This window comes from Procambarus clarkii, unplaced genomic scaffold (genome assembly GCF_040958095.1).
Source record: "Procambarus clarkii isolate CNS0578487 unplaced genomic scaffold, FALCON_Pclarkii_2.0 HiC_scaffold_107, whole genome shotgun sequence".
Taxonomy (NCBI): Eukaryota; Metazoa; Arthropoda; class Malacostraca; order Decapoda; family Cambaridae; genus Procambarus; species Procambarus clarkii.
In genome coordinates this window covers 1259919-1286536 of record NW_027189140.1, presented here as the reverse complement: position 1 = coordinate 1286536, position 26618 = coordinate 1259919, and the positions used below count along the sequence as shown (strand labels likewise).

The 26618-nt window shown below is 51.1% G+C and overlaps 1 protein-coding gene across 4 annotated transcripts in view; it reads left to right on the top strand.

Annotated features, from left to right (window-relative positions):
* Nucleotides 1-26618, top strand: part of LOC123761195 (mediator of RNA polymerase II transcription subunit 15-like) — a 134866-nt gene that overhangs the window by 92177 nt on the left and 16071 nt on the right. For 3 of the 4 annotated variants that reach the window (XM_069320222.1, XM_069320219.1, XM_069320221.1), the window contains exon 4: nucleotides 13354-14161. In XM_069320222.1, coding sequence (XP_069176323.1) covers nucleotides 13354-14161 — 808 coding nt within the window. The remainder of the gene's footprint in view (nucleotides 1-13353; nucleotides 14162-26618) is intronic. The other variant, XM_069320220.1, reaches the window with a different exon arrangement.

The following is a 26618-nucleotide window of genomic DNA, read 5'->3' as shown; positions in this document are numbered from 1 at the left end:
AGTTGTGGGGAGGACACCGCGGTTTTCTGTGTCATGGGTGTGGACCGCCTCCTTCGCCTCTCCCTGTTCTCCTGCGGGTCCGGCTCTGGCGTCTTCACCTGGCGGTGCTCCCAAGTTCTTCTGGGCACGGTTGAGTCGTGTCAAGTTCGAGCCACCATTCGCCAGGTGAGTTTCTGCGGTCTGGCGTCTTTTGGCCGGGCGCTGGATGCGGCGGTGTTCATATACCTGTCTTTATTTAGGTATAATTTTGTACGACTGAGACCGTTCGCACACCAGTGACTGTCCCTTTATCACCCCTTCCTGTCCCCCTCATGTGCATGTCCAACCCATGCTGGAGTCGTTCAGGGGACCCTCCTTTTTTAATGTTGTGAGGTGTGGGGGTTGTAGGGTTGGTTCTGTACTCACCTGGTGAGGCTCCTGGCTGTGCTTGCAGGATTTGAGCTCTGGCTCTTGGGTCCCGCCTATCTGGTAGAACTTGCGGGATAGTACCAGTGGAGTGCAGTGGTGCTATTGGCACTTTTGGGGAACACTGTATTACCATCAGTGGTCTGTGCTTGTTACACGACCTACTTGCGAGCATAAGCCTTCTTGCTGGTTCTTCCGTGGACTTCCAGGGCGCACTGGCCTGTTTTCGTATGGCAGTTCCGGCCCGTCCTGGTTGTGGGGGTATGTGGGCCGGTGGACTGCTCCTAGCAGCTGCCTGGTGGGCCATCCTCTGGCCGGTCTGGCCTGACCTTGGGCCGGGCTTGAGGTGTAAAAGAGCTCCCAGTACCTCATCCAGCAGGTATCGAGCGGGGTTTCTCCGCCGTCGGTCGCCTGGTGCAGGTTTCTGGGCCTGCAGGGTTTTGTCGTGTCTCCGTTGGCCCTGTCTGGGGTCTGCCTGCTCCGTTCTCTGCCTTTGCAGAGGGGAGTTGCTATTTACATGTTGCATGTTGCAGTGGTGCCTGTTGCTGCTGCTGCTGCACGTGAGCATTGGTACCGTGTTTCACGGTGGCGTGTCCTTGTTCCTGTGTCCGGTTGTGGAGTGGCGCTTTGCTGCCGTTTTGTGCCTGGGGATTGCGTGGGGTTTTTGTCCCTGCCTGATTGTCCACCCCTGGTTGTTCTCCTGTTTTTTTTTTTTTTTTTTTTTTTTTTGTGCTTCTGCTCTTTCTTCCTGCCTCTTCTGCAGCAGGAATGTTCTGCGTGTGTTCTTAGGCGTTTGTCAGCCTGTGTCCTGTGATGTGCTTCTTTGTCTCGGTCTGTTGCAGTTGTTCGTGCCCCTTGGTTCGGGTCCTGTTCTGGCGGCGACCCTTCCGCCTTCTTTGGTTTTCCTAGCTTGCCCGGCCGGTTGTTGTTGTTTTATTTTTTTGGGGGGGTTCTTGCGATGTCTCGCGTCGGACCCGTCGTTTCTGAACTCCTGGCGGGCTTGCATGCTTCGGAGTTTTTCTGTTCGGCAGACGTTCCATCTCCTTGTGCCGCCTGGGTTTCGGTGGTCGCGCCCGAGATCTTCTCGCGGCTCCGCCTTTTTCCTGGGCTCGGGGGGGCCTTGTCGGGGCTGCTTATGTTCTGCCTCGTGGTCTCGCCTCCGGTTGGTGGTCGGGTGGCTTCGTGGTAGGTGTCCCACCTGCGTGCTTTCTTGGCGGCAGTATGGGGTATTTTGGCGGTCTTTCCTTTTCCTGTCCCTTCTTCGGTGGGTCCTTCTTGTTGGCTTGCTTTACTCTCGGCTTGGTTTTCTAGTGGGGGTTGGGGGCCGTCGTCTTGCCACATACTGTCGCCTCTTTTCGTGCGGCGCAGGCGGAGCCGCTTCAGCTTGCTTTCGGTCTTGGTGTTGCTTCTGCACCGTTAGTCAGCTGTCTTGTGCGTCATTTCACCTCCGGCCTGTTCGTGCGCCGCTTGCACCATCCTGGTCTCTGGTCAGCGTGCTCTCTTCTCCTCGGTTGGTAGTGCCCCTTCGGTTCCGGTGTGTTTTTTCGTCGGCTCTTTCCTTTGGGCCTTTGCCTCTGGGGGTCGGTTCGCTGTGTTTTCTTGCTCCTTCGGTTTTAGCGTTTTGGTTGTTTGATGGCAGCAGTCTCCATCTTTTCTGGCGCGGGGTGGGGCTGCTGCATTCTGGAGGGGTCCAGGGTTTGTTGGTGCTTTGTTGGTCGGGCCGGGGGTGTGTCGTTTTTGTGTTCAGTGGCGGCCCTCTGCTGTTGTTTGCGTGCCACGGCGTTTGGGTCCGGAGCGCGTTTTGCGTTGATCCGGTTCTGTTCTTCCCGGTTCGCGGGTGATGGTGTCCCGGGTGGTCAGCCGTGTTCTTGCGGCTAAGCTGCCTGTGTTCTTCCCTCATGCCTGTGGCGTTCGTGGCTTCGCTGCTCTCGCTGCCGTCTGGGCGACGTGGCCTTGCAGTCTTTCGGGCATGGATTTTTGGTGTTCGTGCAGGGGCCTTGCTGCTCGTGGTTCTCGTGTTGTTCCCGGGATTTTCGGGGCTGTGGCGCCTTGGGTTGGCGTTTGCTGCCGGTTGTCTCGCCTCCTTGGGGGGTGCGTGGTGTCCGCCTCCCGGTTTTGTCCCTTTGACCTTCCTCTGTGGGTAGTTAGCTCCGGGGAGCCGACGGGGCTCCCCCCAGAAAACCAGCGTTGAATGTAATGAAACGCCATTTTCTGGGTGAGACCCGGAGGCTCCCCGGCAACCCTCCCTCCCTCCGGTCGGCGTTTTTCGCGTGTTTTGACATCCAGCCTCAGAACTGATGGGTGGATAGCCGGCGTGGGAGGTCTGGGGCTCCCCCTTCCCCCTCCCGGGGAGGGGGGAGCTGCGCAGACAGCGGCGCGGTGACGTATGACGTCATACTAGTTTCCGTGTTTTCTGTTGAAGAGTTCTATTCACTAGTTCGGCTTAGGTAGCAATTTTCACCAGAATAGGGGTTTGTTTTGGAATGCTTACCTTTCTGGATGCTTGACCCGGTCGATGGCAGACATAGAATGCTTCCAACCACACGGGGGTTTCTATAGGCCATTGCTCCCCTTGCCTCTCTGAGGGGGCCAGGTTCTGGCTCGTGGTCCCCGGTAGGCCCTAGAACTCCATACACATGACTGATGCCAAAGTCTGACATTAGCATATCAGCCGGTAAAGCTCCGGGGAGCCTCCGGGTCTCACCCAGAAAATGGCGTTTCATTACATTCAACGCTGGTTTTTTACCTCCATCACGCTGCCTGCTGGGTCGGTGATGTTCGACCCAGAGTCCATCGTCCATCCACAGGATGGGTATATGCTCCACTACCACCCACAGATTAAGTATGGGGTCCACTACCGCCCACAGGGTGGGTATGAGGGGGGCCACTACTACCCACAATATGGGTATGAGGGGGGCCACTACTACCCACAATATGGGTATGAGGTCACTATACCACCCACAGGATGGGCATGGGGTCCAGTAACGCCCAAAAGATTGGTATGGGGTGCACTACCACCCACAGGATGGGCATGGGGTCCAGTAACTCCCAAAAGATTGGTATGGGGTGCACTACCACCCACAGGATGGGTATGGGGTCCACTACCACCCACAGGATAAATATGGGGTCCACTACCGCCCACAAGATGGGTATGGGGTCCACTACCACCCACAGGATGGGTATGAGGTCCACTACCACCCACTAGATGGGTATGGAGTCCACTAGCACCCACAAGATGGGTATGGTTTTCCACTAACACCCACAAGATGGGTATGGGGTCCACTACCACCCACAGGATGGGTATGGGGTCCACTACCACCCACAGGATGGGTATGGGGTCCACTACCACCCACTAGATGGGTATAGGGTCCACTACCTCCTACAGGATGGGTATGGGGTCCATTGCCACCAACTAGATGGGTATGGGGTCCACTAGCACTCACAAGATGGGTATGGGGTCCACTAGCACCCACAAGATGGGTATGGGGTCCACTCCCACCCACTGGATGGGTATGATGTCCAATATTGCCCACAAGATTGGTATGGAGTCCACTACTGCAAACAGGATGGGCATGGGGTCCACTATCACCAACAGGATGAGTATACTGGGTCCACTCCCTTCCACAGGATGGGTATGGGGTCCACTATCACTCACGGGCTGGGGTATGGGAGCAACTACAGCTCAGGAGATGGGGTCAACTATAGCTCAAGGATAGATATAAATTCCACTACTTCCCACGCGGTGTTGGGAGTGGTGGTGGTGTTGGGAGTGGTGGTGGTGGTGGTGTTGGGAGTGGTGGTGGTGGTGTTGGGAGTGGTGGTGGTGATGTTGGGAGTGGTGGTGGTGATGTTGGGAGTGGTGGTGGTGATGTTGGGAGTGGTGGTGGTGATGTTGGGAGTGGTGTTGGGAGTGATGGTGGTGATGTTGGGAGTGGTGGTGGTGATGTTGGGAGTGGTGGTGGTGATGTTGGGAGTGGTGGTGGTGATGTTGGGAGTGGTGGTGGTGGTGTTGGGAGTGGTGGTGATGGTGTTGGGAGTGGTGGTGGTGGTGTTGGGAGTGGTGGTGGTGATGTTGGGAGTGGTGGTGGTGGTGTTGGAAGTGGTGGTGGTGGTGTTGGAAGTGGTGGTGGTGGTGTTGGGAGTGGTGGTGGTGGTGTTGGGAGTGGTGGTGGTGGTGTTGGGAGTGGTGGTGGTGGTGTTGGGAGTGGTGGTGGTGTTGGGAGTGGTGGTGGTGTTGGGAGTGGTGGTGGTGGTGGTGTTGGGAGTGGTGGTAGTGGTGATGTTGGGAGTGGTGGTGTTGGGAGTGGTGGTGGTGGTGGTGTTGGGAGTGGTGGTGGTGGTGGTGATGTTGGGAGTGGTGGTGGTGGTGTTGGGAGTGGTGGTGGTGGTGTTGGGAGTGGTGGTGGTGGTGTTGGGAGTGGTGGTGGTGGTGTTGGGAGTGGTGGTGGTGGTGTTGTTGGGAATGGTGGTGGTGGTGTTGTTGGGAATGGTGGTGGTGTTGGGAGTGGTGGTGGTGGTGTTGTTGGGAGTGGTGGTGGTGGTGATGTTGGGAGTGGTGGTGGTGGTGATGTTGGGAGTGGTGGTGGTGGTGTTGGGAGTGGTGGTGGTGGTGTTGTTGGGAGTGGTGGTGGTAGTGTTGGGAGTGGTGGTGGTGGTGGTGTTGGGAGTGGTGGTGGTGGTGATGTTGGGAGTGGTGGTGGTGGTGATGTTGGGAGTGGTGATGTTGGGAGTGGTGGTGGTGGTGATGTTGGGAGTGGTGGTGGTGGTGGTGTTGGCAGTGGTGGTGGTGGTGTTGGGAGTGGTGGTGGTGGTGTTGTTGGGAGTGGTGGTGGTGGTGTTGGGAGTGGTGGTGGTGGTGATGTTGGGAGTGGTGGTGTTGGTGATGTTGGGAGTGGTGGTGGTGGTGATGTTGGGAGTGGTGGTGGTGGTGATGTTGGGAGTGGTGGTGGTGGTGTTGGAAGTGGTGATGGTGGTGGTGGTGGTGTTGGGAGTGGTGGTGGTGTTGGGAGTGGTGGTGGTGGTGGTGTTGGGAGTGGTGGTAGTGGTGATGTTGGGAGTGGTGGTGGTGGTGTTGGAAGTGGTGGTGGTGGTGTTGGGAGTGGTGGTGGTGGTGTTGGGAGTGGTGGTGGTGTTGGGAGTGGTGGTGGTGGTGGTGTTGGGAGTGGTGGTAGTGGTGATGTTGGGAGTGGTGGTGGTGGTGTTGGGAGTGGTGGTGGTGGTGGTGTGTGGAGTGGTGGTGGTGGTGGTGTTGGGAGTGGTGGTGGTGGTGGTGATGTTGGGAGTGGTGGTGGTGGTGTTGGGAGTGGTGGTGGTGGTGTTGGGAGTGGTGGTGGTGGTGTTGGGAGTGGTGGTGGTGGTGTTGGGAGTGGTGGTGGTGGTGTTGTTGGGAATGGTGGTGGTGGTGTTGTTGGGAATGGTGGTGGTGTTGGGAGTGGTGGTGGTGGTGTTGTTGGGAGTGGTGGTGGTGGTGATGTTGGGAGTGGTGGTGGTGGTGATGTTGGGAGTGGTGGTGGTGGTGTTGGGAGTGGTGGTGGTGGTGTTGTTGGGAGTGGTGGTGGTGGTGTTGGGAGTGGTGGTGGTGGTGATGTTGGGAGTGGTGGTGGTGGTGATGTTGGGAGTGGTGGTGGTGGTGATGTTGGGAGTGGTGGTGGTGGTGGTGTTGGCAGTGGTGGTGGTGGTGTTGGGAGTGGTGGTGGTGGTGGTGTTGGGAGTGGTGGTGGTGGTGTTGGGAGTGGTGGTGGTGGTGATGTTGGGAGTGGTGGTGTTGGTGATGTTGGGAGTGGTGGTGGTGGTGATGTTGGGAGTGGTGGTGGTGGTGATGTTGGGAGTGGTGGTGGTGGTGATGTTGGGAGTGGTGGTGGTGGTGATGTTGGGAGTGGTGGTGGTGGTGTTGTTGGGAGTGGTGGTGGTGTTGGGAGTGGTGGTGGTGGTGGTGTTGGGAGTGGTGGTGGTGATGTTAGGAGTGGTGGTGGTGATGTTGGGAGTGGTGGTGGTGGTGATGTTGGGAGTGGTGGTGGTGGTGGTGATGGGAGTGGTGGTGGTGGTGATGGGAGTGGTGGTGGTGGTGTTGGGAGTGGTGGTGGTGGTGTTGGGAGTGGTGGTGGTGGTGTTGGGAGTGGTGGTGGTGGTGGTGGTGGTGGTGTTGGGAGTGGTGGTGGTGGTGGTGGTGTTGGGAGTGGTGGTGGTGGTGGTGGTGTTGGGAGTGGTGGTGGTGGTGTTGGGAGTGGTGGTGGTGGTGTTGGGAGTGGTGGTGGTGGTGGTGGTGTTGGGAGTGGTGGTGGTGGTGGTGATGTTGGGAGTAGTGGTGGTGGTGATGTTGGGAGTGGTGGTGGTGGTGATGTTGGGAGTGGTGGTGGTGGTGTTGGGAGTGGTGGTGGTGGTGTTGTTGGGAGTGGTGGTGGTGGTGTTGGGAGTGGTGGTGGTGGTGTTGTTGGGAGTGGTGGTGGTGATGTTGGGAGTGGTAATGGTGATGTTGGGAGTGGTGGTGGTGTTGTTGGGAGTGGTGGTGGTGGTGTTGGGAGTGGTGGTGGTGGTGTTGGGAGTGGTGGTGGTGATGTTGGGAGTGGTGGTGGTGGTGTTGTTGGGAGTGGTGGTGGTGATGTTGGGAGTGGTAATGGTGATGTTGGGAGTGGTGGTGGTGTTGTTGGGAGTGGTGGTGGTGGTAGTGTTGTTGGGAGTGGTGGTGGTGATGTTGGGAGTGGTAATGGTGATGTTGGGAGTGGTGGTGGTGGTGTTGTTGGGAGTGGTGGTGGTGATGTTGGGAGTGGTGGTGGTGGTGGTGTTGGGAGTGGTGGTGGTGATGTTGGGAGTGGTAATGGTGATGTTGGGAGTGGTGGTGGTGTTGTTGGGAGTGGTGGTGGTGGTGTTGGGAGTGGTGGTGGTGGTGTTGGGAGTGGTGGTGGTGGTGGTGTTGGGAGTGGTGGTGGTGGTGTTGGGAGTGGTGGTGGTGATGTTTGGAGTGGTGGTGGTGGTGTTGGGAGTTGTGGTGGTGGTGTTGGGAGTGGTGGTGGTGGTGTTGGGAGTGGTGGTGGTGGTGTTGGGAGTGGTGGTGGTGGTGGTGTTGGGAGTGGTGGTGGTGGTGATGTTGGGAGTGGTGGTTGTGGTGATGTTGGGAGTGGTGGTGGTGGTGATGTTGAAAGTGGTGGTGGTGTTGGGAGTGGTGGTGGTGGTGTTGTTGTTGGGAGTGGTGGTGGTGGTGTTGGGAGTGGTGGTGGTGATGTTGGGAGTGGTGGTGGTGGTGGTGTTGTGAGTGGTGGTGGTGGTGGTGTTGTGAGTGGTGGTGGTGGTGGTGTTGTGAGTGGTGGTGGTGGTGATGTTGGGAGTGGTGGTGGTGATGTTGGGAGTAGTGGTGATGTTGGGAGTGGTAGTGGTGGTGTTGGGAGTGGTGGTGGTGGTGTTGTTGGGGGTGGTGGTGGTGGTGTTGGGAGTGGTGGTGGTGGTGTTGGGAGTGGTGGTGGTGGTGTTGGGAGTGGTGGTGGTGGTGTTGGGAGTGGTGGTGGTGGTGTTGGGAGTGGTGGTGGTGGTGTTGGGAGTGGTGGTGGTGATGTTGGGAGTGGTGGTGGTGGTGGTGTTGGGAGTGGTGGTGGTGGTGTTGGGAGTGGTGGTGGTGATGTTGGGAGTGGTGGTGGTGGTGGTGGTGTTGGGAGTGGTGGTGGTGATGTTGGGAGTGGTAGTGGTGGTGGTGTTGGGAGTGGTGGTGGTGTTGGGAGTGGTGGTGGTGATGTTGGGAGTGGTGGTGGTGGTGTTGGGAGTGGTGGTGGTGATGTTGGGAGTGGTGGTGGTGGTGGTGGTGTTGGGAGTGGTGGTGGTGATGTTGGGAGTGGTGGTGGTGGTGTTGGGAGTGGTGGTGGTGGTGGTGATGTTGGGAGTGGTGGTGGTGGTGAGCCACCACCACCACAGCGCTCTTTAAAAAAAACAGACATTGGTTGACAATAGAGGGGTAAGGTAGGTTACAGGGAATTTATTAGGAATAGCTTCGTTTTTATCTTAAACTGGTTGAGAGAGGTACTGTCTTTAACATGGTTGGGAAGGTCATTCCACAATCTGGGTCCCTTGATTTGTAGAGCATTTCTAGTTTGATTAAGTCGTACTCTAGGAATATCAAAACTGTATTTATTTCTGGTGTGGTGCTCATGGGTTCTGTTACAACCTTCTATGAAGCTTTTGAGGTCAGGATTGGCATTACAGTTTAGCGTTTTATATATGTATAATACACATGAGAGAATGTGCAGTGACTTAATGTCTAACATATTCAGAGATTTGAGTAGGGGTACCGAGTGATGTCTGGGGCCAGAGTTGGATATTGTCCTAATAGCAGCTTTGTGTTGAGTAATTAGAGGACGTAAATGATTTTGGGTAGTAGAGCCCCAAGCACAAATACCATAGTTGAGATATGGATAGATAAGGGAGTAATAGAGAGTCACCAGGGCAGGGCGGGATACATAATATCTGATCTTAGAGAGAATGCCAACAGTTTTTGAAACTTTTTTTGATATATTTAGAATGTGTCCCTGGAAATTCAGCTTGTGGTCAATGAGAATGCCAAGGAATTTGCCATCTAATTTGTTACAAATTTGGGTATTGTTTATTTTGAGATTTATTTGATTAGAGGATTTATTGCCAAACAGAATATAGAAAGTTTTGTCAATGGTAAGGGTGAGTTTGTTGGCAGTTAGCCAAAGATGGACTTTATTTAGCTCAGTATTTACTGTGGCATTTAGAGCAAGGGGGTCAGGACTGGAGTAAATGAAAGTTGTGTCGTCATCAAATAGAATTGGTTTGAAGTGTAGGGAGGCATTTGGAAGGTCATTAATGTAGATGAGAAAGAGGAGAGGGCCAAGTATGCTGCCCTGAGGAACACCAATGTTGATGGGTAGGGTGGGAGAAATTGTATTATTCACAGAAACATACTGGAGCCTGTCAGTAAGGTAGGATTTGAGGTATTGCAGGGAGTGTCCTCTGACTCCATAATGATGTAATTTAAGAAGAAGGTTTTGGTGGTTGACAGTGTCAAAAGCTTTACACAGGTCCACAAATAACCCAACAGGGAACTCATTTTTATCAAGAGCTGTATGAATCAAGTTAAGCATACTAATAAGTGCATCGTTAGTGCTTTTTTTGGGTAGATATGGATAGATTATCTGATAGATAGATAGATAGACCTGACTTGCCACCATTCTCCACCCACCATACTGTTTTTGCTTTTATATACAGACGTTATATATAAGTATTTACATGTTTTGTTCACCATAACTGTACATCTAAGCTTGTATGGTGAGTAAAGGCACAAAGACGTAGGACCTCATAGTCAGCTGGCTGCCACCCTCAAGGCCAGACGCACTAATATTTCTCCTCCAACAATACTGTTTGTGGTGTTATTACGCTATATACACACATTATATATAAATATCTACCTGTTTTATTCACCATACTTGTACAAGTAAACTGGTATGGAGCCCAAAGACCATCGTGGTAACCAGTAAACAACACCGTCGTCTGCACGGTGGCGTCATGCAGACGACGGCACCGCCCTCACCAAAATGACAGCTCCCAATCTCCTACTCTTGCTGTTTATACCCTCTATACACATGTTATATATAAGTATCTACATTTGTGTTCACCATAGCGAACCACTAAGCTGGTATGGTGAGTGCAGTCAATAAAAGGTGGCCACACACAGTCAGAAGACATCGCCACCACCCTCCCTCCCACAGCATTACTCCTCCCTCCATAGCGCACAGCACTAAATATCACCACAATCCTGCTATTATCAGAACCCTGGTCAGTTTTATCACAGTCAGGGGTCTTCTGTAATAATATCATCGCTACATAATAGCATGAACAAGTATACAGTATTATGGCATTTTTAGGTGATGCTGTGGTCACAAGCTGAACAGCAGTGCTGTGAGCTCGTGCTGCGTGCGCCAGGCTTAGTAGCTCACTTAATACTGAGGCCCCTAACACCCGGGAGTTTGGCCCACGATTTTTTTTTAAAATGACGTCTGTTTAGAAGAGCCCTGATGAAGGTGTGGTGAACCCTGTGTATCCGCGGGCCGTTTAAATTTTGCATAGTACTCCAACACGTCATATGACGTGATGCGCACTTTTTCGGTAAGTTACTTAACACGTCATATGACGTGTTGAGCAGTTTAAGGGTTAATGTCTTTGTAGCTCATTGAGGTTCTCCGCTTCCTCCTGTGTCCCCTTGTGCATGTACTCCCCCCCCCCCCCCCATGTTCAGTACTCCGTTTTTTCTAACTCTGTCACTTCTCTGCTTGACAGGGTTGCGTCGCTGACTCCTGTCATGGTTGTTTAGTGTTGTGTGTTTTACTTGGACGCCATGAGTGTAGCTTTTTGTCCATGTATCTTGTTCTTCATTGTCCCGTGGGGCGCTGCCTCGCATTTCGATGCTTTTTGTTTAGTTTTTGGCACCGGGGTCTTTTGGGCACAGCTTCGTTCCCTCGGTCCATGCTTCTGTGTCCTCCTTCTTTGCTTGGTCTCTGCTCTGGACCCTCCTTCCTTGCCTATCTTCAGTGTCTGGCTGCACCCTGATATCCATGGTGTCTCTGTGTATTTGCGACCTCCCACTACACACTTTGTGGTTGGTCGTGTACATTGCGTTCCTGGCTGCTACTTGGTCCGTATTCGGGTTTGTTTCTTGTTTGTTTTTGTTTTATTCCTCCGAAGCTACACACATGGCTGTGCTTCTGTGTTGGTGCTTCTTGGCTATACTGTTTTTGGGTGCTGAGGTGGGCCTCTGTCCATTTTCAGTTTTATGCTTTTGGACTGCCCCAGTGCTCGGTTTTGGTACAGAGTTCTTTCACTTTTTCTTTGTGCCTCACTGCAGGCTTCTGCGTTGCATTGTCTGTGGGGGGGTTGTGGCCTTCCGGTCCACTGCTCCTGCCCTCTGGTTCCCTTTTTGGGACAGGTACCTGGGATTCCGATCCTGGCTCCGGCTTTTCCTTGTTCCTTTTCCGAGCTGTATGTTTTTGTTTTCCTGCGGTTCACGTCCTGCGTAGTTCTCCTCAGGTATCCCTTGGAGACGCGTGCATCGTTCTTCCCTGCTGGAGCTAGTTGCTCTGCTCCTTTGGGTTGCGGGGTCGCTGTTTTTCGCTTCGCGTCTCGCGCTTTTCTTCGTGATGCCCGCTTTCCTCGTTGGCCTCTGCCTGGGCCCTGGCTCTTCAGTGTTTGGCCTTTTTGGTCCTTCAGGGGTCCTGGGAAGGGGTCCTCCCAGACAGGGCATTTTTGCTTGCTCGGGCTGGTTTCTTTTGGCTCGCTGGGGTTGGGTTCCTGGTTCCCTGGTGGTCATTTCTTTTGGTTTTTGCCTTCCTTGGCGGGCCCTGCTGCTTTCTTCAGTTTCGATCCTGTGGGTCTTCCCGCAATTCTGCCTCTTTTTGCGGGTCGGTCCCGTCCTGTACAGTGCTGGTTCGTTCCTCTCCTCGAGTCTTCACGTCTCGGGTTTTTGTCTCTTGTTTCTCGTCGCTTGTGTGGGGACTGGTGGCTTCCTTGTTAGTCTCCCACCTGCGTGCTTCGTCTCGGCGGCGGTGTGTGTTTCCTGGCGGTCCTTCTAGTTTTCCTATCACTGTGAAGGATCCTTCGGTCTCTGATAGGGTTGTCTTGTCTTTCCCTTCGAGGTTGTTCTGGGACCGTCTTCTGGTACCGTGTACTGTCGCCTCGTCTTGGGTGGCACTGGCGGAACTGCTCTAGCTTGCGTTCAGTGTTGCTGTTCCTTCTGCTTCATTCCGCTTGTTGTCTTGGGGGTTGTTTCACCTCTGGCCTGCACTTGCGTTCCTGTGCCATTCTGGTCATTGGCCCAGGTGGTCTATTTTCTTCTCCTCCGTTTGGTCCTTGGGTTACTGCTTGGTTGGTCAGGCCGGGGGTGCTTCCTTGCTGTTCGGATGCAGCTCTTCGCTGTTCTCGGCGTGTCGTGGCATCTGGGGTCATGGATGCGTTTTGGTTTGCCCGGGTTACCTTCCTTCTCTCAATCCTGTTATGAGTTCGGGTCTCCCGGGTTGTCTGCAGGATCTTTTCGTTTCGTTTGTAGTCTTGTTTTTAGGTTGGGGTGCGTGGCGTCTGCTTCCCGGATCCTTCCCTCTTTTACTTATCTGTGGTGAGGTAGCTCCAGGGAGCCTACAGGGCTCACCCCAGAAAACCAGCGTTGAATGTAATAAAACGCCATTTCTCCGGTCACGGTGTTTTTCGCGTATTTTGACATCCAGCCTAAGAACTGCCAGTTGGATTGCCGGTGCGGATGGTCTGGGGCTCCCCTTTCCCCTTCCTGGGGAGGATGGGGGGTTGCACAGACGGCGGCACGGCGACGTAATCGTCATGCTAGTTTGATAATTTTGTTTGGGGAGTTTTGTCCACTCGTTCGGCTTTTGGTAGCAATATTTTAACCAGAATAGGGGGTTTGTTTTGGGGCACCTACCTTTCTGGGTGCCTATCCCGGTCGATGGCAGATATAGAATGCTCCCAACCACGGGGTTTCTATAGACCATTGCTCCTCGTGCCTCTCTGAGGGGGCCAGGTTCTGGCTCATGGTCCCCGGTAGGCAAAAAATCCAAGCAATTTGATGGTAGAAAGTTATACATATCCATTCAACCTAGATAGTTCCGGGGAGCCTCCGGGACTCGCCCAGAAAATGGTGTTTCATTACATTCACCGCTGGTTTTTTGTCACCTGTTAGGGCAAATTGGGGGTAGCCAGTACATTCTTGGCATTTAGGCAGACATGGATTTGTTGATTGTGCTAGTTGTGGGTTTCTACATATATATATATATGCAAACATAGTTAATACATACATGATTTCCCTTCCCATTAAAGTTGGAAGCAGTATTGTGAGGATGTATGTACATCTGTTTTTGGTATAGTTTTGAAATTTTATTTATGGGTTGGCAGGTTAGAATGCTTCTACTAATCTAGACTGGGTTACCTGTCCATCTCTGATAGCTGGGTGGTCAGATGGGAGCAAATGGCAAAATGAGTAATGAGATGTTCTACCATAACCAGATGAGTGGGCAGTATGCTATGAGCCAGCCACAACCACCACAATATCCTGGCCAACAGATGATGGGCCCAGGCACTGTGATGCGACATGTGACTCCAGCAGGGGATCAGATGGTCGATCAGACTGGCCAGATGATGTCTCGTCCACCACCGCCTGAATATCGGCAAATTACGCTAAAGCAGCAGCAGCAGCAGCAACAGATGATGGGTGAACCTATGCCTCAGCCAATGTCCCAGATGGGTCAAAATATGGGTCAGATGAGCTACCAAGGCATGCGAAAAAATACGAGACCCCGTATGGTTAGTTGCCCTAAGGTCAATATGGGGACAAGTCAAATGATGGGTAGTATGACACGGCAAACATTACCCCCTAATAGGCCCACCATGAAGCCTGGTATGGTACCAACATCAACCATGAATCCCACATCTAGTATTGCAAGTAGTACCATTACTTGGGCTTCCATGCCTACCTTGAGTGTGGAGACTATATCAGCTGTGAACATGAGTCTAGATCAGGTCAGCACAGCAGGTACCATGGGTATGGTTAGTCGCACACCCATGGCCACTGGTCGCATGTTACAAAGACCTCGACCACCTAATGTTAACATTGGTCCAGGAGCTGGTGTACCTAATATTGAAGCACAAATGCCTCCTTCAAGACCTGAATGGCGCCAAATTATGATGCAGGGCAGCCAGGGTACCATGATTGGACCAATGAGGCCAGGATATCCTCAGCAACAACCACAACAAGGTTAGTACACCTACACTATAATGATTTATTGAGTTTTTCTGCTGTGATTTATGAATATTTTTCTTAGTCTGTGTAGGTTTCATATTGAATAATTTAATATAAACTACACTATATATATAATTGGTAGCATATAATAGATAATGCTATTTGGTCATTGGTATTGTACTGTGAAATTTTAATTGAATTATATTTGTATTTATATAATTGTAATGTAAGCTCTGTGGGGATTATAACTGAGTAGTGATTGTACCTTCATATAAATATAAATGATTGTAGTAAGTGTAAGAACTATAAGAGGCTATATATATGAGTTGCGTCAGCCAGAAAAATGATAGGATGGATTACGAGAACTTTCAAATCCAGGGATCCCATCACAATGGTTGTACTCAAGTTACTTGTGTTGTCCCATCTTGAGTACGGCTCAGTACTCACTTCCCCCTTCAGAGCAGGAGAGATTGCTAAAATAGAGGGAATACAGAGAACATATACGGCACGCATAGACGCGATAAAGCACCTAAATTAGTGGAATCGTCTCAAAACTCTCCAAATGGTACTCCTAAAAAGGAAACATGAGAAATAACAAATAATATACACGTGGAAGATACTGGAGGGCCAGGTCTCAGATCTACACAGTAAAATAACAACGTACTAGAGTGAACGATATGGAAGAAAATGCAGAATAGAACCAGTGTAGAGCAGAGGTGCCATAGGCACAATCAGAGAACACTGTATAAACATCAGAGGTCCACGGTTGTTCAACATCCTCCCAGCGAGCATAAGAAATATTGCTGGAACAACCGTGGACATCTTCAAGAGAAAACTAGATCATTTTCTCCAAGGAGTACTGGACCAACCGGGCTGTGGTGGATATGTGGGCCTGTGGGTCGCTCCAAGCAACAGCCTAGTGGACAAAACTCTCACAAGTCAAGCCTGGCCTTGGGCTGGGCTTGAGAAGTAGAACAAATCCCAGAACCCCATCAAGCAGGGGGACCTGATGTGGTGGTTCCCGGGGCGAGGGAGGGGCTGACTTGATGGGCCTTGGGCCCCGTCGGACCCCGCCTGGGTTTTTCTACCCTCTGAGTAGGGCTTACTGTTACAAGGAGTGGGGTTACCCCCTCCCCTTCTGTGTATGAATTAGATTTGGTGTCTGCCCTTCCCCAGGTTCAGTTCCGTGTCCCTTCGGGTGCTTTGGTCCCATCTTTCCGGAGGTTTTCGCCCTTTTGCATCCCACATCCCACCTCCTATGGTGCGGAAGGCCTTTGCAGCTTACCTCCTGCATGACCCAGATTACGCCTCTTTTATGGATCCGTCTACATTCAGGTTTGGGTCTTCGTTTCACTACTGGATTCATTACAAGGTTCCAGAGTCGTTCTGGCTGGCAGACTGTCCTGTTTTTTTTTTGGAGGCGAAGCATACGTTCTGTTGTTTCTGAATGCTTGAGTGGCGTGAGTCATTGACGGTGGTCCAGGTTTTCCTGGGGGCGAGTTTGAGCACCTCTATGAGTGCTTGTTCGCTCCTGTCCTTCCTCGGGATGTGGGTGTCATGCAGCTTCACATACAGATTCCCTCCCTTTTGGCTGCACTGGTTACTGAGGATTTGCGTGCTCGTGGCCTGCTGGCTTCAGCTTTGCATTTCTTTTCCCTCCTGGAGCTGTCTGCCAACTGGCTTGAGGAGGATGTGGAGGCGCTTGGGGCCGTTCCTGTGTCTAGCGCCTTGGGGCTCGGTGACGTGTTCGTCATCAGCCTTGTTGAAACTATTTTGCGCCGCTCCTGCGGGATGCGGTATCACTGTTTTATGCCTCCCTGCCTGTGTGTCGGCAGGTGGTGCTTGCTTCCTCCTTGGAATCTGATTGGTCCCTGGCTCTTTGAATGTCTCCGCCTTTTTGTCCCTTGCTGTTTGCTGATTCTGCGGTGGCGCAGTATCTGCAGGCGGCTTCAGCTAGCTGTCATCCGATGTCCGATTTGCTGGTTCTCTGAGGGTCCCCGGAGTAGGAGATTTCCCGGAGAGGTCGTGCCAGGGCTCGGGGTTTCGCTCATCGTGGTAGGCCACTGGTGCCAGTTTTGGGGCCGGTGTCGTCTTCGTCTGGTCGGCGCAGTGTTCGTTCTGTGCGGAGCTTGGGCTCTTGTAAGGGATGTCGGCCCTTTTGCGGTTCGTCCCATTAACGGGGTGATGGGGGGAAGGCTTGCTCTGTTCGCTCACGCCTGGTCCTATGATTTGAGGGCTTTTCGGGTCGTTTCCGACGGCCTGCGGTGGTGTTGGGTAGCCATGACTCCTTTGGGGAGTTCGGGGCTCACGGGATAGGCCTCTTCTCCTGCGCTCTGTCGGGTTTGTTTTGGAGTAGGTGTGCTTGGGTGCGGTCGAAAAGACGATGTCTCTCAGATGGGTTTCCCATCTGTTCCCAGTTCAGAAACGGGACTGTGCGGACCTGCGGTACATTCTAGACTTGTCTTGTCCGAAATCCTGGGTTTATTACCCCTCCTTTCGGATGACTACTGTCCCAGGTCCGGCTTCTGTTGGAGCCAGGCACTTGGATGGTGTCCCTGAACCCCCAGAATGCGTATTGGCACGTCCTGATTCATCCGGGGTGAATCTGGGATTGGCTCGGTTTTGTTGTGGGGCATCAAAGTTACCACTTGTCTCCCATTTGGGTTGAACCTGGCACCTCGCATTTTCACATGCCTTACTCAGGTCGTGGTGGCCTATCTGCATCTCTTAGATGTTTAGGTGTTGGCCTACCTCGACGACTGGCTGGTCTGGGCTCCCAGCCAGTCCGCTTGTCTGCTCGCAAGGAATTTGGTTCTTTTTCAGCTCGCCGGGGTCAGGTTCTTGGTGAACTGGAGGAAGTCCCATTTGGTTCCCTCCCAGGTTCGGACTTGGCTGGGTTTTGTTTGGGGCACTCGGACCACTTCCTTGTCTTTCCCTCCGGAGTCTCTCCCTCGGCTGCAGTCCCGCCTTTGCCTGTTTCTGGGGGGTATTCCAGGTAACTCGGCGGGTACTCATGGGTTTGTGTGGGAGCCTGAACTTTGCGATGATGGTCTACCTGCCGGGTCGGGTTTGGCTTCATCGGCTGTTCTGTTTTTTTTTTTTGGTGCCATCCCTTCCACCTCTCTCGCAATTGCTGGGTTTGTCCACCAGGGGCCTTGTGTCAGTTGCTGTATCACCGACTTCCTTTTCAGGTTTTTCAGGGTTCATTGCCTTGGCGCCAACCCGTGCCCTCGCTCGGTGTGTTCACGGACACGTCGTCTCTGGGCTGGGATTTTGTGACCAGTGCTCTCCAGATACTCTAGTGCCTTCTACCCCTGTGATGTCACAGATTCACGGCACATTGTTTTGTCATGAGGCTGGAGTGTTCATTCTGTGGCTTTGTTGGACATACCTGCTCAATCAAGGAACATCTGTGCACCATGTCAGCTCCAAATGCACTCATTGTGTCAGTGATGGCTGACTGGTGGGTGGATGGGCAGGCAAAGTGGGCAGGCGGGCAGGGAGGAAGAGACTCAGAGGTAGGCAGGGAGGGAGAGGCTGAAATGTAGGCAGGCAAGAAGGTAGGCAGGCAGGAAGGTAGGCAGGCAGGAAGGTAGGCAGGCAGGAAGGTAGGCAGGCAGGAAGGTAGGCAGGCAGGGAGGGAGGGAGGGAGGGAGGGAGGAAGGAAGGGAGGGAGGCAGGCAGGAAGGTAGGCAGGAAGGGAGGGAGGCAGGCAGGAAGGGAGGGAGGCAGGCAGGGAGGGAGGAAGGAAGGGAGGGAGGCAGGCAGGAAGGTAGGCAGGAAGGGAGGGAGGCAGGCAGGAAGGGAGGGAGGCAGGCAGGAAGGTAGGCAGGAAGGGAGGGAGGCAGGCAGGCAGGAAGGTAGGCAGGGAGGGAGGAAGGTAGGCAGGCAGGAAGGTAGGCAGGGAGGGAGGAAGGCAGGCAGGAAGGTAGGCAGGGAGGGAGGAAGGGAGGGAGGCAGGCAGGAAGGTAGGCAGGGAGGGAGGAAGGGAGGGAGGCAGGCAGGAAGGTAGGCAGGGAGGGAGGAAGGGAGGGAGGCAGGCAGGAAGGTAGGCAGGGAGGTAGGCAGGGAGGGAGGAAGGGAGGGAGGCAGGAAGGTAGGCAGGGAAGGAGGAAGGGAGGGAGGCAGGCAGGAAGGGAGGCAGGAAGGGAGGGAGGAAGGTAGGTAGGCAGGGAGGCAGGAAGGTAGGCAGGAAGGGAGGGAGGCAGGCAGGGAGGCAGGCAGGAAGGGAGGGAGGCAGGCAGGAAGGTAGGCAGGAAGGGAGGGAGGCAGGCAGGCAGGAAGGTAGGCAGGAAGGAAGGAAGGGAGGGAGGCAGGCAGGAAGGTAGGCAGGCAGGCAGGAAGGTAGGCAGGCAGGCAGGAAGGTAGGCAGGGAGGGAGGAAGGTAGGCAGGGAGGGAGGAAGGGAGGGAGGCAGGCAGGAAGGTAGGCAGGAAGGTAGGCAGGGAGGGAGGCAGGAAGGTAGGCAGGGAGGGAGGAAGGGAGGGAGGCAGGCAGGCAGGAAGGGAGGCAGGCAGGAAGGGAGGGAGGAAGGTAGGTAGGCAGGGAGGCAGGAAGGTAGGCAGGGAGGGAGGAAGGGAGGCAGGGAGGGAGGAAGGGAGGGAGGCAGGCAGGGAGGGAGGAAGGTAGGTAGGCAGGAAGGGAGGGAGGCAGGCAGGGAGGGAGGAAGGCAGGCAGGCAGGAAGGGAGGAAGGGAGGCAGGCAGGAAGGTAGGCAGGGAGGGAGGGAGGCAGGCAGGCAGGAAGGGAGGGAGGGAGGCAGGCAGGGAGGAAGGGAGGGAGGCAGGCAGGAAGGTAGGAAGGGAGGGAGGAAGGTAGGCAGGGAGGGAGGAAGGGAGGGAGGCAGGCAGGAAGGTAGGCAGGGAGGGAGGGAGGGAGGAAGGGAGGCAGGCAGGCAGGAAGGTAGGCAGGGAGGGAGGAAGGGAGGGAAGCAGGCAGGAAGGTAGGCAGGAAGGTAGGCAGGGAGGGAGGAAGGGAGGGAGGCAGGCAGGCAGGAAGGGAGGCAGGCAGGAAGGGAGGGAGGAAGGTAGGTAGGCAGGGAGGCAGGAAGGTAGGCAGGGAGGGAGGAAGGGAGGCAGGGAGGGAGGAAGGGAGGGAGGCAGGCAGGGAGGGAGGAAGGTAGGTAGGCAGGAAGGGAGGGAGGCAGGCAGGAAGGTAGGCAGGGAGGGAGGAAGGCAGGCAGGCAGGAAGGGAGGGAGGCAGGCAGGAAGGTAGGAAGGGAGGGAGGAAGGTAGGCAGGGAGGGAGGAAGGGAGGGAGGCAGGCAGGAAGGTAGGCAGGGAGGGAGGAAGGCAGGCAGGCAGGAAGGGAGGGAGGCAGGCAGGCAGGAAGGGAGGGAGGGAGGCAGGCAGGGAGGAAGGGAGGGAGGCAGGCAGGAAGGTAGGAAGGGAGGGAGGAAGGTAGGCAGGGAGGGAGGAAGGGAGGGAGGCAGGCAGGAAGGTAGGCAGGGAGGGAGGGAGGGAGGAAGGGAGGCAGGCAGGCAGGAAGGTAGGCAGGGAGGGAGGAAGGGAGGGAAGCAGGCAGGAAGGTAGGCAGGCAGGCAGGGAGGGAGGGAGGGAGGCAGGAAGGTAGGCAGGTAGGGGGAAGAGAATGGGGAGGTATGGAGGGATGGAAGGATGGATTGAGGGATGGATGGAAGGAGGAAGCGATGGAAGAATGGATGGATGAAGGGATGGATTGGATGGATGGATTGAAGGATGGATGGATGGATGGATGGATGGATGAATGGATAGAAGGATGATGGATGGATGGAGGGATGGATTGAGGGATGGATGGATGGATGAATGGATGGATTGATGGATGGATTGATGGATGGATTGATGGATGGATTGATGGATGGTTTGAGAGATGGATGGAGGGATGGATGAAGGGATGGAAGGATGGATGGATGGAGAGATGGATAGATGGAAGGATGGATGGATGGAGGGATGGATGGGTGGATGGAGGGAGGGATGGATGGGTGGATGGAGGGAGGGATGGATGGATGGATGGGTGATGAGTTGAACTACGTGACCAGTGAAGCAAAGAGTGTATTCACCTAGTTGTATTCACCTAGTTGTGCTTACGGGGGTTGACCTCTGCTCTTTCGGCCCGCCTCTCAACTGTCAATCAATCAACAGTGTGTGTATGGGATGTAGAGGGAGTGGGGGAGGTGTGTCAGTGGTGGGGAAGGAAGGCTCACTCCGATAAGCCTATCATACTCGACCATGTTAGCCAAATTTGTTTCTTAAATTCTGGATGTACATCATGTATATTTTTTGGTTACAGATTTTGTTTAGTAATATTAGGATAATAAAACGTTATAAAAATACTTGTTTCATGAATGCTTTATTGTATTTGATGGAGATTCTCCAGGGTGTCTCTGGTTGGCTGGCTGGCAGGCAATCTACTGAGCCACCTCCCAAAAGGATCTTGGGAAGGGGGGGGGGGAGACAGGAAGTGAGGGGTGTGGGTGAGAGGTGCAGTGAGAGAGGGGATGATAGAGGTTGGTGGCCTGCTTGTCATGTGAGGTCCCCTCTGATGCCAAAACAAACCCAGTACTGACCTACGGTTCTATCAACCGCCAGACCATTACATGTGGCTCCAGATACCGGCCTCCCAAACATGTCTTTAGAACCGGCAGATCAGTAAACAATAGGCCGTTAAATCAAGTGGATACTGTGCTCCATGGAGGGAGGAGTAATGCTGTGGGAGATGAGGGTAGTGGCATTGTCTTCTGACTGTGTGTGGCCATCTTTTATTGACTGCAATCACCATACCAGCTTAGTGGTTCGCTATGGTGAAGACAAATGTAGATACTTATATATAACGTGTGTATGGAGGGTATAAACAGCAAGAGGAGTAGGTTGGGAGCCGCCATTTTGGTGAGGGCGGTGGCGTCATCTGCACGACTTATCATGTTTAATGGTGACCACGATGGTCTTTGGGCTCCATACCAGTTTACTTGTACAAGTATGGTGAATAAAACGGGTAGATATTAATATATAATGTGTGTATATAGCGTAATAACACCACAAACAGTATTGTTGGAGGAGAAATATTAGTGCGTCTGACCTTGAGGGCGGCAGCCATCAGCTGACTGTGAGGTCCTATGTCTTTGTGCCTTTACTCACCATACAAGCTTAGATGTACAGTTATGGTGAACAAAACATGTAAGTACTTATATATAACGTCTGTATATAAAAGCAAAAACAGTATGGTGGGTGGAGAATGGTGGCAACTCAGGTGAGGTGAGGGAGGGAGGGAGTGGCAGCCAGTGGTGGGCTGCCACTGCCACTCAGCATACCAACTTAGTGGTTCGTTATGGTGAACACAAATTTAGATACTTATATATAGCGTCTGTATATAGTGAATAAAAGCAAAAACAGTATTGTGGGAGGAGAATGTGGGTGAGTCAGGTAACTTGAGGGAGGGAGGAGGATGCTAGCCGATTGCGGATTGGCCGACTTAGGTCGTGGGCAACCTGGTTGATACCTGGTTGATGGGGTTCTGGGAGTTCTTCTACTCCCCAAGCCCGGCCCGAGGCCAGGCTTGACTTATGAGAGTTTGGTCCACTAGGCTGTTGCTTGGAGCGGCCCGCAGGCCCACATACCCACATACCCACCACAGCCCGGTTGGTCCGGCACTCCTTGGAGGAATAAATCTAGTTTCCTCTTGAAGATGTCCAAAGTTGTTCCGGCAATATTTCTTATGCTTGCTGGGAGGACGTTGAACAGCCGCAGACCTCTGATGTTTATACAGTGTTCTCTGATTGTGCCTATGGCACCTCTGCTCTTCACTGGTTCTATTCTGCATTTTCTTCCATATCGTTCACTCCAGTACGTTGTTATTTTACTGTGTAGATTTGGTACTTGGCCCTCCAGTATCTTCCAGGTGTATATTATTTGATATCTCTCTCATCTTCTTTCTAGGGAGTACCTTTGGAGGGCTTTGAGACGATCCCAATAATTTAGGTGCTTTATTGCATCTATGCGTGCCGTATATGTTCTCTGTATTCCCTCTATTTCAGCAATCTCTCCTGCGCTGAAGGGGGAAGTGAGTACTGAGCAGTACTCAAGACGGGACAACACAAGTGACTTGAAGAGTACAACCATTGTGATGGGATCCCTGGATCTGAAAGCTCTCGTAATCCATCCTATCATTTTATATTTGCAATATTTGCTTGGTTATGCTCCTTAAACGTTAGGTCGTCAGACATTATTATTCCCAAATCCTTTACATGCTGTTTTCCTACTATGGGTACATTTGATTGTGTTTTGTACTCTGTATTATGTTTAAGGTCCTCATTTTTACCGTACCTGAGTACCTGGAATTTATCACTGTTAAACATCATGTTATTTTCTGATGCCCAGTCGAAAACTTTATTAATATCAGCTTGAAGTTTTTCAATGTCTTCAGCCGAGATAATTTTCATACTGATTTTTGTGTCATCTGCAAAGGATGATACGAAGCTGTGACTTGTATTTTTGTCTATATCTGATATGAGAATAAGGAAAAGCAGCGGTGCAAGGACTGTACCCTGAGGTACAGAGCTTTTAACTGCACTTGGACTAGATTTTATATGGTTGACCGTTACTCGCTGAGTCCTGTTTGACAGAAAACTGAGTATCCATCGTCCTACTTTACCGGTTATTCCCATTGACTTAATTTTGTGTGCTATCACGCCATGGTCACATTTATCGAAAGCCTTTGCGAAGTCCGTGTATATCACATCAGCATTCTGTTTTTCTTCTAATGCCTCAGTGACTTTGTCGTAGTGCTCAAGTAGCTGTGAGAGGCACGATCTTCCCGCTCGAAATCCATGTTGGCCTGGGTTGTGAAGGTCATTGGTCTCCTTGAAATTGGTGACCTGACTTCTAATCACTCTCTCAAATACTTATATGATGTGCGATGTTAGTGCAACTGGTCTATAATTCTTTGCCAATGCTTTGCTCCTTCCCTTGTGTAGAGGGGCTATGTCTGCTACTTTAAGTGCATCTGGTATCTCCCCCGTGTCCAAGCTCTTCCTCCACACTATACTGAGTGCCCGTGCTACCGGCACTTTGCATTTCTTTATAAATATTGAATTCCATGAGTCTGGACCTGGGGCCGAGTGCATGGGCATGTTTTCAATTTCTCTTTCAAAATTTAGTGCGCTCGTGTTGATATCAGTTATATTTACAGGGGTTTGAATATCCTGCATAAAGAAATTGTCTGGATCTTCCACTTTCATGTTGTTTATTGGAGTGCTAAACATGTCCTCGTACTGCTTTTTTAGGATTTCACTAATTTCTTTGTCATCCTCCATGTATGAACCTTCACTTGTACGAATAGGTCCAATACTGGCAGTGGTTTTTGCTTTTGATTTCGCATATGTGAAGAAATATTTTGGATTTTTCTTTATTTCCTGAATTGCTTTCTGTTCTAACTGCCTTTCTTCAGTTTCATATGAGTGTTTCAATTTCCGCTTGATTTCTTCAATCTCCCTATTTAAATTATTCCTTCTTTGACGGGAAATTCGTGTCTGCATAAGCAATTCCGTTATTTTTTTCCTGGGTTTATAGTGTCGTCTGCGTTCTCTTTCTACGTTGGATCTCTTTCTGGCTTTCCTCAAAGGAACATGTTTCAGACAGACTTGATACGCTTCCGAAGTCAGTTTTTCTATTCCTTCTGTAGGACTTGTATTACTTAGAACAGTTTCCAATGGAATGTTTGTAAGTTCCCTGTTTATTATCTCCCAGTCTATCCTTTTATTATTAAAATTGAATTTACTGAATAGCCCCTCTCACTTTATCAACGATTTAGGTCTATTCTGAGTATTGATGGTCGTTTGCACTTCAATGAGCTTGTGATCTGAATATGTGGTATCTGATATCGTAATGTCTCTGATAATGTCTTCATTGTTCGTAAAGACCAGATCTAGAATATTTTCATTTCTTGTTGGCTCCGATATCTGCTGATTGAGTGAAAATTTTTCACAGAATCTAAGTAGTTCTTTACTCTGTGGTTGGTTAGGTCCTAGTAGATTTCCTGGTATAATATTATTGTTTGCTATTTTCCACCTGAGACTAGGCAAGTTGAAGTCACCTAGGAAGATAATATCAGGTATCGGGGTCTCCAAATTATCAAGGCTATTCTCTATTTTGTTTATCTGTTCTGTGAATTCCTCAGCCGTTGCATCTGGCGGTTTGTATATTAGAATAATCACTAAATTTATTTTCTCTCTTTTTAATCCCTGTACCTCTACCACCTCATTTGTAACGTTTAGGAGCTCCGAGCATACAAGGTCTTCCCTAATATACAGACCCACTCCTCCATGTGACCTAATTTTCCTATCACACCTGTATAGGTTATATCCTGGAATCCAGATCTCACTGTCCAACAATTCCCCTGCATGGGTTTCTGTGAAAGCTCCAAATACTGCATTTGACTCCGTGAGGAGGCCATTTATGAACTGTACTTTGTTGTTTGTTCTTGTTTTCAGTCCTTGTATGTTGGCAAAGATGAATGAGGTTACTCTATTAGTGATAGTTGGACTGGGAGACTTTTTCGGCAAGCGCATTATGCGTGGACATATTGACGTAACTGCCCTACTGATTGTTGTAGGGCAGTTGCCTGTCGTAGTTGTAGTTCCCTTTCGGTGGGTAATTGTATCTGTAATTCTGGAATGCAAGTGGATCTGGCATCCAGTTCCATACGCTCTCCATGCTCCTCCTTTTGAATTCTCTTTCGGTCTGGTATAAAAAATTTATAGTTTCCTCCAAATTCATTCATTCTCCAAATTCAGAAGACCAATCTGCCACTGTTAGCAGCCAGTGGCGGGCTGCCACTGCCACTCAGCATAACAACTTAGTGGTTCGTTATGGTGAACACGAATGTAGATACTTATATATAACATCTGTATATAGTGAATAAAAGCAAAAACAGTATGGTGGGAGGAGAATGTGGGTGAGTGAGGTGTTGAGGGAGGGAGGGCGTGAGTGGCTGGCTGGTGTGTGGCGGTCACTCCTCGTTACTTTTTGACTCATAATAGCAACTTAGTGGTTCGTTATGGTGAACAAAACATGCAGATACTTATATATATAACCTGTGTATATAGTGTAATAACCGACAAAGTATTTGTTCACTGTTTGATGAACATAACAGTCTCCGTGGTGTAGTGGTAAGACGAGGAAAGCCAGAAAGCCTGGCGTTCCGCGAGCGCTATGTCATGGGTTCGTATCCTGGCCGGGGAGGATTTACTGGGCGCAATTCCTTAACTGTAGCCTCTGTTTAACGCAACAGTAAAATGTGTACTTGGATGAAAAAACGATTCTCCGCGGCGGGGATCGTATTCCAGGGACCATAGGATTAAGGATCTGCTCGAAACGCTATGCATACTAGTGGCTGTACAAGAATGTAACAACTCTTGTATATATCTAAAAAAAAAAACAATAATTGAATCAACAATATGCACACCATATTTTTGAGTACAGCGATGATTCACTCATTTTATTATATAAATATATAAAACTACACACTATTGAATAATATTAAAGCAAAAAAAACTACAAAAAATCAATCAGACGCATTGAAATAATTAGGTAATTATCTCTTTGTGGCAACTCCGGCCTGACAGCTGGCGAGCAACAGACCGTCTGGGACGCACGCTGAGTCAGCGCCTGTTTTTTGCCAGACTTCCCCACCCTGTAGCGGGCAATATATGCCACTTACGATTTTTTATTATTTTTCCCATGATCAGTAAACACAAATTACAGGAAGTTTTTTTTTTTATGTGCTTGTGGGTGTCAAATGGTATATAGCCATGTGCCATTTAACCCTTAAAGTGCGCATCACGTCATATGACGTGTTGGACGTTGTTCCAGTCAACTGCGCATCACGTCATATGATGTGTTGGAGTACTACGCAAGATTTAAACGGCCCGCGGATACACGGGGTTCACCACACCTTCATCAGGGCTCTTGTAAACAGACGCCATTTTTTTTTTTAAATCGTGGGCCAAACTCCCGGGTGTTATTGGCCTCAGTAGTGAGTGAGCAACCAAGCCTGACGCACGCAGCATGAGCTAACAGCACTGCTGTTCAGCTTGTGACCACAGCATCGCCTAAAAATGCCAAAATATAAATAAATAAAAAATAAATATGTTTATTCAGGTAAGGTACATACATACAAGTGATGTTACATTAATGGATTGATATATAGATAGAGCTAGTACATACAATGCCTAAAGCCACTATTACGCAATGCGTTTCGGGCAAGAAAAGCATTAATATCTAGAACTTAATACTAATTGAGCATAAAGAATAAAAAGTGTTGAGAACAAATACAAATAAAGATAAAAAAAAAAAAAGGGGGAACATGACTGAAAAAGCAGCACAAATACAATAGGTTGACAAACAGTGTTGATTAAAAAAAAATAACAGACATGGGTTGACAATAGAGGAGTGAGGTAGGTTACAGGGAATTTATTAGGTAGTGTTTAGTTTTTATCTTAAAC